Raw genomic sequence first — 13,431 nt, 5'->3', positions numbered from 1 at the left:
TGATATGAACAAAATAAAAAAACCCGGTTCATTTGGAATGATTATTTATATACATAATGGTTTTTATTCCAACATCAATATATTTAGATATAAGAATACAGCAATTTAACAGTTAAATTATTTAACTTATTTATAGTCAAAACCAATAAAAAGATAAAAAGTGTAATAAAATGGAAGGGAAAATCGAATCAATGTATATTGTTAATTCTACCCTAACTTCGAGTACCCTTCTGAATTGCATAATATTGCAATAAAGGGTTACGTATGACTCATGACCTACCTCAATGTTTTAAAAGCATTAGATAATATTATTATACATATAGATAAATATTGATCGTATGTATTATTTCGTTGGAGAAAAATAGCTTTAAGTATTATATTTATTTGTAACGTCCTGCATATTAACATAAATCACAGAAATAACATTGTAGTAGATTATATTATACTGAGTAGAATTATTTGCAGTTACCTTACTATTATACAGAAAAGTTTTCTGAAGCATTGACTGTGGCAGTTTTCTTTAAGAGTAAAACTAATAATTTCCAAACATCTATTTACCCTTTGAATGTCTAAAACTATAGGACACCCTAAGAGCCTAGCTATTTATAAAGTACAATATACCCTACCCTATAGTGCCTAGGAACCTGAGCCACAATGGCTGGCGCCCAACCTCGGCGCCAGCCAAAACGGCGCGTCACCGCACCCTCGGCTTTGATACCATCAACCCTTGAAGGGTCGCAAACTATTATCGGTGCTATTAAATTATTTTTTAATGGGCTAGGACTCCTGTTATTGCATAAATGTGACACGAGTTTTGGTTAAATAAATATAGTTATTAAAGTATTTAGAGTAGGTACCTAATGATGGAGTCGAAATTGGAAATGATTGAGAATTATGTGACATAGGTTTTTTGACACGATTTGAACACCATTTCATTTTATTACTGATAGTTTAACCTTTACAAATAGTCATTTTTGATTCTGTTAAGTTCATTAAAAAATTCATTAATAATTAAACAATAATGATTTCAAACCGGCCAAATCGCTTCCCGTGTAGGATGCTCGTTCCAGTCCCCATTAGGATTAGATAGCCGATTCGATTAATTTGTCATAATTTTGTGTCACATGAGTAACGTATAAAAATAGATATTTTTAAGTATGGATGTTTCGATAAATTAATTGATATTTACATGTTATCTTACTCAATGACGCCTTTAAAGCCATAGTTAAAGTACACTTACTTTAATTGTCTTTACCTATAATCAACATCTTTTTCTCACAATTCTATTTTGTTTTACTTTTTTTTCATTTCATTCATTTATAAAAATAAACAAGTAATTTCATAATTTTAACTCAAATATTTGTTTGTTTCATTCTTTAATCACAGCGTAAATATAATTGGATAGACACAGATAAAACATTACGAAATAGGACCGTTAAAATAAAGAATAACAATAATATAATATAGGAACTCCTTTACACATTACAACAAAGAAAAATAATTTAAAAACCATATGGGTTGAAGTAAGTTTGAATGTGCGACAATTCATTCTAATCAATCAATCGTATAGGTGCCACACTTTTATACTTAATATTTATAAATAAAAGGAATTTAAAGGAAACTAATAAAATCGGGTAAGTTCATAACATGTACTGTAATTATATTTATAGCAATGGCGGTACAACCATTTTAGGTCCTTCCCCCAGATTTCTGTATCTATTCCGTGATCATACTGATTGGGAATCAGGTGATCAGCGTTCCGTGCTTGACATACGTCAAATATTTGGGGTTTAAAACATTCTCGTTTCCTCACGATGTTTTCCTACACATTATACGATCTTGCCTGCATAGGCAATGTTTGCATTTAACACAGCCGTGGCTTAAACCTACGATCCCACCGATGAGAGTCGCACGCTGTAGCCACTAGGTCATGTATTGGAATAGCGATATTAAATAAAATTTCTGTCTTTTCTTGCAATTACAGTCCGATTAAGAGTTGTATCCCTAATAAAACGTGGTTTCAAGCTATTATATAATTAGATATATGGAATGAAGTTACGTGCATGAATATTTGTAAATTTGCAGAAATGCCTGAGAGCTTAAAAGTGCCGCAAAGCGCTTCCCCGGTGGCCAGATGGGGAGCTGGTGATATTTCAGAGCGTGAGCTGTCGCGTGAACGACATAACCTGTATGCCACACCCATGTGAGTTATAATGCTTGAATATAACCTACAAACTTGAAGGATGTTAAAAAAAACAAAGCTCATCTTTTCCTGAATAATGCAGTAGAGAAGCACAGTTTGAATACCGTCCAGTAGAACTCAAGTTGGTGCAACAATCGTCTAAAGTAAAATTAGGTCTTACAGTAAAATATTTTTTTAGAATATAAAATATTAGGTACTTATGATATTTTTCTGAGTATCAAATTATATACATGCCAATGTTAATTGTATTTAACTATAGTCTGTTATTTCTTAGTGTTTTTTAGTATTCCTCTTAAAAGATTGGATCTTGGGTATGTGGAATGTCCAAGTATAAAAAAAAATATACAGTCCACTACTTTTGTCAGTTATAAAGTGTCATGCGGTTCGTACATACAAATGAAAACCATGAAACAATTTTTAATTCCAACACCTGGAAATTTTTTAAGAGATGGCAAAAAATAGAAAATTGCGGAATGCTTTGGAAGAGGCTTTTATGCGGTTCATATAATTAATTACTTACTGTTAAAGTGTGTGTTTGTATTTTTAGAATTAAAATGTAGATTAATATATATTATTATTATTTACATTATGTCTTTAATCGTGCATATTAAGATTTTCCTGCAAATTTTGCTTGCAACTGTAACCCACGCGTCACCTATCGATAAACGATGATTGCATTGCAGCAAATAGCTTTGTTATAATATAACAAGTTTATATTTAACTAGCTGACCTGGCAAACGTCGTCTTGCCAAACTACTACCTTTAACCCAGCGCCATCTGTTAGAATTGTATCAAATAATAAACAAATGTTAATGTTATCGTAATTTTAGTAAGGATGCCTATTTTTTTGAAAATGAAATATAGCCTATGTCACTCAGGAATGATGTAGCTTTCCAACAGTGAAAGAATTTTTCAAATCTGCCAAGTAGTTTCGGAGCCTATTCAATTCATACAAACAAACAAACAAAAAATCAAACCTTTCCTCTTTATAATATTAGTATAGATAATACATGCCTACATTACATATTGACACGGAACAAAGACAACATTTAACATTACGATCTACCCTAAATTAAGACTATTAAGTTATTTAAAACTAACTTATTAACTAATTTGTTAAAAAGCATAGGTATATTACGTAAAAAAGTGTCCAATTATACTAGTCTGTATTAAGGAAAGACACTCTGTTCTTGTAAGCAATTTCTCCATTACCAGTGTTACCACCTCAGACTTACGTGCGCACAAAATAAATAATTATTTGCATTGACATTTCCACAGAGCACTTTGTTTTGGAAACGTTGGATTATTTGGATGTAGCTCTTAATGGTGGCAACTAATATTATTGATGTGAAGTTATTATTTACAAAAAAAAATGTAATTCTAAAAATTCTTTTGCGACAATCAGTATATGATAAGTAAAATAAAAAAAATATCAGTGGCTTCCAACTTTTTGGGTCCGAGCTGATTGACTTAACTGAGCTGAGGTTGATTTTGAATCTGTTTCATGATCATTTTTAATCTAATAGGTAGTAGGTACAAAGTTGTACAACAGAATGTAATATATCGGAAAATTTGAGAATTTTTTGCTTATTAATTAAAACTGCACCCTAACGAAAGTAAAGTTTTTTTCTATCTGTCAAATTCTATTTAAGCTGTAATTAAAAGAGAGGGAGATGGCATATTACTTAAAACAGTGCAGTAATTATGTAATAAATAAATCTAAATAAAAATTCCAATTATTTTGCAAGAACCTTTCTTCAGGTGAAAGATCTCCAGGTAATTTTGTTGCCGTATTTCTACTATTTATACTGAAGTTAAAACTCCTAATTGTAGACGGCGCATTCAAAGAGTACCCCGTAAGCACGTTTGCTCAGCGACTGTCAACAAGTTCACCGGAAAGAGCTCAGCACCAAGTCCTAACCTCGCACGCATCAAAAGCTGCCTTGACGAGTACGCTACGCCTAAGCGGGCTAAGATTGGGCCTAAGGCTGCCTCAATGGAGGATCTCACACCGAATAGACCCAAGCGAGACAGGTTAACCATTGTTATTTGTGAATTATTCATATATTTTTTAGTGATCTTTTAATGGTATCTATTAAATTTATATTACGTTAAAAAGCTGCTGTTTGGTTAATTTCTATGAACACCTTACCAGAGATCGATCTTCTTTGGCAACCAAATCAACCTTTGCCGGGATTGATCCGAGGACTTTCTAGAATATAATAATTAAAACCCAGCGACGGAGGTTGCATTACGGTGGTTGTATTTTTCAGAAAGGACAGGTTGTCTGTTGTCCGTTCAGCAGGATTGCATAATGCGAGTGAACAGCAAGCGGCGGCAAGGATTGGCCGATTCATGTTGGCAACCGCCTGGAGACGACGACGCGAAGAGGTTCGATGCCTCAAGAAGACCTTGGAATTTCAGGTTTTCAATTATATTACTGAAGTAAAACTTCTGTAGTCGCAGGAGGATAACAATTTTACGAAACGTCACAAAGGTGTGCAGCGTTTTTGTCGAAGAAAAGCGAGAGAGTGATTGAGACCGATTGAAAGAGAGTAAGAAAGGGAAATTGACAAACAATTCACGCTATTGGTTGATGTATTCATATTCAAAGATTATTATATTAGAAGTAGATGTGTTGTGCAGTAAACGCAGATTTTTTATTTAGTTATATTATCATTAGCACGTATACAGTGTGTGTATAAATATGCAAATACGTTGTGTGATCATATACAGGTACCTTTCTATTCGATACTGGGGAAGCTACGGAACTTTTTGTATTTTATCATATTTCCTAGGATCGCCTAGAAACGCCCGGTTTCACTCCTTTGTTTTCCAATTTCTTTAGAAAACCTTTTTAATTGTTTTTAGTAGAGTTTAGTCTAATTATAAATTACAATCATAATTATTACCTTTAAATAATTAACGCGACCTTTGACCCTGTATTTCGTTAGATTGTTTGGATAAACTTTTAATATATAAATAAATAAAATTTATATTTTTAATACATAGCTCGTTGCCATTTGTTAAAAATACAATTTGTCGATAGGTTTACATATGGGTATTTGGTGAAATTATCGAGTCTGTTTTTGAAAGACGTGTATAGACAAAGGTAAAGATTTCTTTACACCATTTGGGTTATTGTTTTGTTACTAGCCTACATTTTCACTACTAAGCCCCGTACCTCATATTAGAGGTAATTGTAAGTTCTATAATTATCAAAACTACATATATATAAATATACCATATATAAAATATATTGCCAAATGTGAATTAAGGCGGAAACACATTATTGAAACTTGCTACTACTTGCTTACTATTGGTAATCCAAACAAATTGTACAACTTGTTTTACATATTATGTGTCTTAAATAAAGGTGTGCTCTTCTGAACGCCTGCGTACTCAAGTTTGGGCTTTAAAGAGTTTGTTGGATTCGGACAATGTAAAGGTGCGCCTTGCAATGCGGGAACTCGAGCGATTGAAGCAACTGCTAAAGGAGAAAGACATTGAAAAGGCTTTATTGGTGAAGGTAGACTTGACAATGCTTGTGTATTTATATACTCGTAACTTAAACATACGAACCATGAGCCTTCCCTATTTAATATATAGGGGTTTTTGTATACAACCCGTTTTGTATAGCGACCGTGGGTAGCGTACAATTGGTAGCGCCGGTCGTTCTTCCCGCGCATTAAAATATTAGCTACAGATACCGGCAAACATCTTGAAAAATCCTTGCCTGCACAGAAGCGATTTTAGGTCTCACGGGAGGGGGGGCGGTGGGAGAGTGACATGTCGATGGCGTAACATTACTTTCCCTCATTCATTTGTTTAATGCTCAAGAAGATTGCCGGTATCCTTACTGCTTATGTTTAATTTCCTTCACACTCCTTAACTGGCTGCACACCTAATAATATGTACTGATATTTTCAAACTAGTTTGTCGACGTTTAAATTATTTTAAATCTACTTATACATGTTTTGTTATATGAACTATTAATGATTTGTATCAAAAATAATTCATTTCTTCTTTCCCCGGTAAAGCCGGTTATTAATCTAATTTTTACTATAATTTTTTAATACAGTTGCTCAAAAAGTGGCATATTGCAGGGAGGTATAGCGTTGGGAAAGTGGGCTATTACACACTCGTGCTTTTTCTTTGCCATTCCCGCACTCGTGCGTTTTCTTTGCCAACTGTCAAAACAATGTTTATTAAAAAGAAAAAACCAACCACGAAGGTTTTATTAAAAAGATTCATAGAAGTTTTTATGATATATGATTTGTAAATATTATAATAATTGGATTCAATAAGTTCGGTTAGGTTTCTTTTCATTTCATATCAATTAAAAAAATATTAAAAAGAATTTTATAATATATGCAAATACGTATTTTTAAAAAGTTTACTAATAATTGGATTCAATAAGTTAGGTTAGGTTTATTTTATTTCATATCAATAAAAAAAATATTAAAAAGAAAAAACTAACCATGAAGTTTTTACTAAAAAAATCATAGAAGTTTTTATGATTCATGCAAATATTTTAAAAAGAAGCTACTATTTGTTTCAATATCAGATTTAATGATGGGACTCAATGAGTTAGATTTGGTTTTCTTTCAATAAAAATAGTCTACTGACGAATTGGCTGTATGGGCCAAGTTCCCTTTGCCTACCCAGAATGGGTGAAGAAAAGAAAAAAAACAAGCTTTGCTCATATTCTTTGCGGTTGGCGCCATTTTCCAAAAATGTTCTTTCGAGTTGAGTTATTTGTTGCACAAAATGAGTAATTTCGAAGATATTTTATTTGAATGAATACCACCCGAACGCAGTATAATTGCACAAAATGCATCGGAGAACAATTTACCGGAAACATATAAGTCGCTACATATCTACGTGCAACGAATTTATTCCGTAGAGAGAAGAGAAAAAAAAGCAAATAGTTTAATTAAATTGCTTAATTTTTTCGCAACTGTATTAAAAATAGTCGTTCAGTACACGTGCGGAGCCGTCATTGCAACTTGTCCCGACTGTCAACCCTCACCTTCGGCTGCGCCTCGGCTCGGGTAGACATTCGACGGAACTCGTTGCAATGACAGGCTTTCCGCACTTGTAATGAAATATACTATTTCATGGGGGCGGCTTTTAATATATCGTTAGCTACGTTGATTGGATCATCCATATCTACGGGCCTTTTTTTGCTTTTACGCAAAAATGGGAACTGGGATGATGTTTAGCCTTCTTCCATAAGTAGTTTTGTGTAATGTTATGTATATATATGAACTATACTATCTACATGTAACTACACTAATAATTTTTATTTACAGGAGAAAACTGAGTTAGAACAAGATGTGTGCGCAGCGGAAGATCGAATGTCGGAAATAAGCATCGGTATAAAATCGATTATAATAAAATTGTATGTATTTAGTGTTTTGGCTTGGTTTTGGAAGGCAATGGCAGTGGGTGTGTCAATCTCATATATTCAATAAATATTGTCATTATTACATTTTAAATAAATTTTGTAGGGTTTCCACAGTTTTGGGTAATCCATTATCATGCTTGCTTCACCACCGGGTGACCTGGGCGACGAGTAACAAATTAGAAATGGTTTAAATTTCACTTACACTAGCCTAAACTCTATAGGTCCTATAACAATAAGACGTGGACTAACTATCCAGGGTTACCAGTTGGTCATTTCTGTAAATGCAAGTAAATGAATGATTGAGAAATGAGACTAAGCTAAATTACATAATGATTTTAGATTTTGACATACGGGACTCGCCAATACATTTTTACATCCAGCAGTCAGTACAATATCTTACACTAACGTCGTGGTAGCAAAATTTAATCTAGGATTTGAAGCCCATAACTGCTAGAAAACCCTTGAAAAAATCATCATAGAATTGCCTCATTGCAGGGTGGCGAAACACTCGCAACGAATTGGAATGCGCCAGGGCCGCTCGCGGTTCAGCCGAACAATCCTTGGCGTTAGAGCGGGCGGCTGTAATGGATGCGCAAGCGCAACGGGACCATGCCTATAGACGTGTAAGTCAATGTTATGTTCAATGTTAAGGTCCTAAATATATAATTATATATTACTAGCTGACCCGGCAAACGTTGTTTTTCCATGTTTTTGTTCCAAAAAAAATAAAGTTTATAATTAACAAAAAAAAAACATGAGGGATGAAAAACGAAAAATTTTGTCAAAAAATAAATAAAAAAAATTAGGGGTGGACCGGACCACCCTTAACATTAAGGGGGATGAAAAATAGATGTTGTTCGATTCTCAGACCTACCTAATACGCACACAAAATTTCATGAGAATCGGTCGAGCCGTTTCGGAGGAGTTCGGTTACTAACCCCGTGACACAAGAATTATATTATATATACATAACTTTGTATACATGGGGTATGAAAATCCTGTAACCGTGCAGAGACCGAATAATGTTTATCGAGCTAGGCTTCAATAGTATTTTTTTCGCCAAAAACGATGCTTTGTTATCACTCTAAATTCCTTTATATTAATGAATTTACCGAACAATTACGATCACACAAAATACTATATCTACAAATTGTACGACAGTTGTAATGTTTATCCAAACTATTATATATATTAATATTAGCAGCGCCATCTATAAGTCAGACATCTGTGGCCTGTATGTGACGTTTTTTTTACTTATTGTATACATAAACTTACATAGAAAGAAGTTGGTGTGGTGGAAACACAAACTGATCACAGTTAAAAAATCAGTCGAATCTACTGCATTATCCAAGTTTACTTAAAATTAGTTTAGCGGCTACCCTAGTGAAATATGCTTTTTAATATATGTGCCTTCACTGAGACAATATGGAATATTACGTACATAAGACTAATAAGTAATTTATGTGTAACCTAACTTACTTAGGGTAAGACACTGTTCTTGATTACACTATTTTCCAGACTTAGCACTTAAAGACTCACGTGCACTCAAAATAATTGGAATGGTTTTGTTCTTTTCGACCTTCGAGGCCCGTGGTGTCAAGAAGTTGAAAGTCCTAGTGAAATATTATAACTATGAATATTTATAGGCGTTTGTTGTAATATAACTTATTTAAAATTATCAGATATCAGTCCTTGAGGAAGACCTTGCACAGCACGAAAGTATGCTTGCAACTTCCGAACAAGAAGCGACAGCTCTTCGTCGAGATGTGGAGGAAAGACAGAGACTTCTAGATGATACTAGCAAGCAGTTGAAGCTCGAAATGCAGTGCGTATATTCTTTAAATTCATAAGGCCTTGCCAGAGCTGGTACTCTACAACTTCCAATATAATTTTTTTATGAAATTTATTTCAATATATAATGTTCATGGAATCGCGCATTACAAATCTAAAACTGTAATCGGGGTCGTAAAATTAGAAGTTACAGAGAACTGGTGCTGTTAGGCATTTCTCATGAATTAAGTTGTCGTGATCGTTACAATCAATTTTAGTTTTTATTAATATTTTCTTATTCTGATTTAGAAACGATTTATTAATTATATATATTTTATGTGTAGATGAATGAATGCGTTTATTTATTTATTTCGTAATCCTACAGCTAACATAAATTATATATAATTACAAACAAATACACTGAAAATATAGCCAAAGATGGAATACATGATACATTTTACTAAAGAAAGATTTACAAAGGGTACAAACAGATAAAAAGTATTTAATACATTTAACTAATTGTGATTTAATTTATTTAACTAACGTTTTAAAAAGGAGCTGTTTCAGTGTTATGTAAAAACATATATTCATCCACTCCTAGAATAATGATATATATAATAAACATTTTAAAATGAATATAATAATAGGACCCGTAAACGGATATCTGCCGAATGCCGAGCCCTGAACGAACGGATGTTAGCCACGGCAGCAGAAAGTGCGGTGCTCGGAGACGAATTGAGTGAAGTTCGCGCGCGCCTTACACGCCTTGAACTTGAGCTTGCGACCACTCGTGAGCAACTTAACTGGTGGCCGCGACCTCTTACGCGGTATAACAATTTTGACGCATATTTGAAGCATACATTATTACATTGCTTTCGTTAATACATTTTGCTTAGAGATTCTAGATTCGATTTCCAGTGTAACCTCCTTACAGCCAACATTAAATTACATTTAAAAATAATACAAAATATGTTGATCTAACACTTGGGAATATAACTACAGTACTGCATTTTCTTACAGTATGTTAGGAATGGCTCGAAGTTGGCTCAGACACCCAATGTCCGTCCCTGAAGCTGTGATGTGGACTTTAGTACCTGCAAGACATGGCTGTTAACTAATTGATGTCCTACATTTAAACATTGAGTTAGATTATATCGAGTAGACTTTAATCTAGATACCTACATATATGCATTTCCTTCGCAAAAGGGAGGTACTTATCACCCTCATGTTATTAACTAAATGTATTGATTAAAAGAGTCAGAAAATATGGTTGACTCTCATGATTGGAAAATACAAATATTTTTAATTTTCTCTAAATACATATATAATGTAGGTTATATATGTATATAGGTACTACGGTCGGTAAGTAAAGGTTTTGACAATATACATTAAGATCTTGTAATAGGTTAACATTTTCCTACTTAATATATTCTTATTGTTTCGTTAATTTATCTTAGATCCGTCTTAAAAAACATAATTATTTGTAATTATGCATTTGTTATACGGATGCTTCAATGGCTGCTAACTGCCTCTAGTCATATTTCGCGGAATTATTTGCATAGAAATTGTCTGACGCACATTTTGTAATAGATAATTTTTACGATATTGTGGCGCCATACGCTTAGAATGGTGTGTTTGTATGCGGTTTTGGTAAGTATTCTACTTTGTTATTGCTAGTTAAGTTTTATTGTATTTTAATGGAAATAAATATATTTTAATTATTTGTGTCATTTTATGATTTCCTTGCTTATTTCTTTAGATTAAGAAGGTTATGTTCTCGGTCATAAAATAGTTTACTCACAGGGGAATGTTTGTATTTCATAATTTTTACAGTAAATTACAATTCGTACCAAGGTTATTATATAAAAGATTACATGCGAAAAGTACCAAGCCATTGTCAAATGGTGCCATGAATACATTAATTAATTAATTATTATTAACTTGATAATAACAATTTACGTGGAAAAACCATAAAGTACAACTTATAAAGAGTTGTAAAGAGATGTTTTAAAAATGAATTCATTAATAAAAAGCATATTTGTTCAATAAATTATTTATTCAGTCTTACATTTCTAACAGACTACTACAACATTTGGAATGTTTAGGAAACAGTTTCTGTATTTTGTATATTGCACACATTTGGAAATCTTAAAAAATCTACACAATATATTTTGACGTCTTCATGTAATTTGTATCAATTTAGTTGTTTAAAATTTACTGTTCCAAACGTCTTTTGTTAACTACTTGATAGACTACTACAGATTTGGAAGTATGTAGTTTGTTTATCTTAAGTTCTTAATTTAGTACATAAACTATTATAAAACGTGGATTCATTTGTTACCATGGTTACGATTTGTTTACATTAATGTATCCATGGCAACCAAATGTATCTAGTCCACGTTTTATGAGACCATAATTTAATGTAACCCTGCAGTGGGGCACACAGGCTTTGGTAATATTGTTTTAAAAGCAAGTAGATGCCGCTTGGATTTGATCCTATATATGCCATGGGTTTTACCAACAAAGCCATTCTGAATTTACTGTGAAATGACTAGATTCTACAACAACCCTAGGTGACACAACGAAGGTAGATTTAACCATCAACACTCTAAAACTACGTATAAAATAAGATCACATTTATCAGTTATCAGAGATTCATAAACAAGTAATTCTGAAGGGTTTTAGGTAACATTAGTTTTCGACAAGTTTAGTAAATTGGTTGGTTAGGGATGCAAATTCTTGCCAAGATCTGTCTCACTATATCCCATCTCATATTCAGGGTCGTACTACGATCAATGACTCATCATCTTCGGAATCTTATCCTACAATAAACCAAAGCTTAGGCTAAGCGCGCACGAGTTACTTTCGCCACAGATACATTAAAGTTTTTATGATTGTCACGTCATGTTTTTAAAAGGAAGTGCGCTCATGATGTGACAGTGACAACAATTTTTGAAGTTGAAGCTTCATTTTCCGATAAGGTTCGAATAGAACGGTCGTAGTCTGCGAACTAAAAGACACCGCAAAAATAATACTGGGCACACCCCCTGTGGAGTCACGTGTTACGAAGTGGAAAGTTCTACACCATATTTTTTCCCATACTTCAATTTACAATTTAATGTGAGAGTAGCCTTTTTTTTATCATAGAGTGCTTGTCTCTTTTCCACTTATTCACTAATGATGAATCACATCTTTTGTGTAAACTGTGACGCCATTTGCGAGCACCAGAGTCGAGAATCCTAAGGCAAATGCGAACGAACGAAGCTGAGAGTGTCAGTGTGAAATGACAGAGTGACAGTTTCGTCATAGACTTGTTCGGCGTACATACATGTCACAGTTATAAAATGTGCGCATCTCTCACTGCTGTTATGAGTGAGGAAACAGTTATGGTGGCAAAAATAACGTGCGAGCTAGCCGTTAGACGAAATCGCTTACAATATTAATATGTATTTTTGGTAATAGCTTAAATTATGAAACATCTTTCTTATAGATTATAAGATTCAATCATACAAGTATAAAGCCACAAAATTGGCGTCTCCTGTCTATGATCTATTATCGGGCCCCAAAAATAAACCTTATTTGTTTTTGCCACCAAATTAATATTAAATCACAAAACATTAAACACAACCTATGTATTGCAGAATATCTATACTAGGTCATCGGAAACTTTAGAAATTACATTTATTCTCTTTGTACATAAATCACTTTAGAGTTTACGCGTCGTCTACCATAAATCATACATTGAAACAGGGTGAAAATTAGAGGATAAAAATGGTTATTATAACTCGATATTTTTAGTAACGAATATACCGAAAGTAATATAATACTCGGTTGCTGCCACACAACCAAGAGAAAATCGTCAACCTAGGCTGCGTTAGTGGGATGGAGTTGTCAAGGGCCTCGAAACAATAAAGGCCGGCAACGCACTTGCGAGCCCTCTAGCTTTGAGAGTGTCTATCGGTATCACTTAACATCAGATGAGCCTCCTGCCCGTTTGCCCTCTGTTCTATAAAAAAAGGGTTCGAAGTTGGACGCAAGCTATAAAAAC

General features: G+C 33.5%; 1 protein-coding gene across 1 annotated transcript; it reads left to right on the top strand.

Moving 5' to 3' along the window:
- The first annotated feature begins 1,556 nt into the window (after nucleotides 1–1,556).
- On the top strand, nucleotides 1,557–11,079 carry LOC110994382. The gene is made up of 10 exons (XM_022260986.2): nucleotides 1,557–1,634; nucleotides 2,086–2,203; nucleotides 4,037–4,237; nucleotides 4,477–4,627; nucleotides 5,580–5,732; nucleotides 7,519–7,582; nucleotides 8,109–8,236; nucleotides 9,296–9,438; nucleotides 10,031–10,210; nucleotides 10,404–11,079. The coding sequence occupies exons 2-10, from the start codon at nucleotides 2,088–2,090 to the stop codon at nucleotides 10,495–10,497; spliced, it is 1,230 nt and encodes a 409-aa protein (XP_022116678.2). The 5' UTR covers nucleotides 1,557–1,634; nucleotides 2,086–2,087; the 3' UTR covers nucleotides 10,498–11,079.
- Nucleotides 11,080–13,431: the final 2,352 nt, after the last annotated feature.

This window comes from Pieris rapae, chromosome 15 (assembly GCF_905147795.1).
Source record: "Pieris rapae chromosome 15, ilPieRapa1.1, whole genome shotgun sequence".
In the NCBI taxonomy this organism is placed as follows: domain Eukaryota; kingdom Metazoa; phylum Arthropoda; class Insecta; order Lepidoptera; family Pieridae; genus Pieris; species Pieris rapae.
This window is presented reverse-complemented; position numbering and strand designations above follow the sequence as displayed.

Coding starts and splice junctions, on each gene's coding strand:
- LOC110994382 (XM_022260986.2), top strand. CDS start 2,088: ATGCCTGAGAGCTTAAAAGTGCCGCAAAGCGCTTCCCCGGTGGCCAGA. Junction 2,204..4,036: donor AACCTGTATGCCACACCCAT/GTGAGTTATAAT, acceptor TCCTAATTGTAG/ACGGCGCATTCAAAGAGTAC. Junction 10,211..10,403: donor TGGCCGCGACCTCTTACGCG/GTATAACAATTT, acceptor ATTTTCTTACAG/TATGTTAGGAATGGCTCGAA.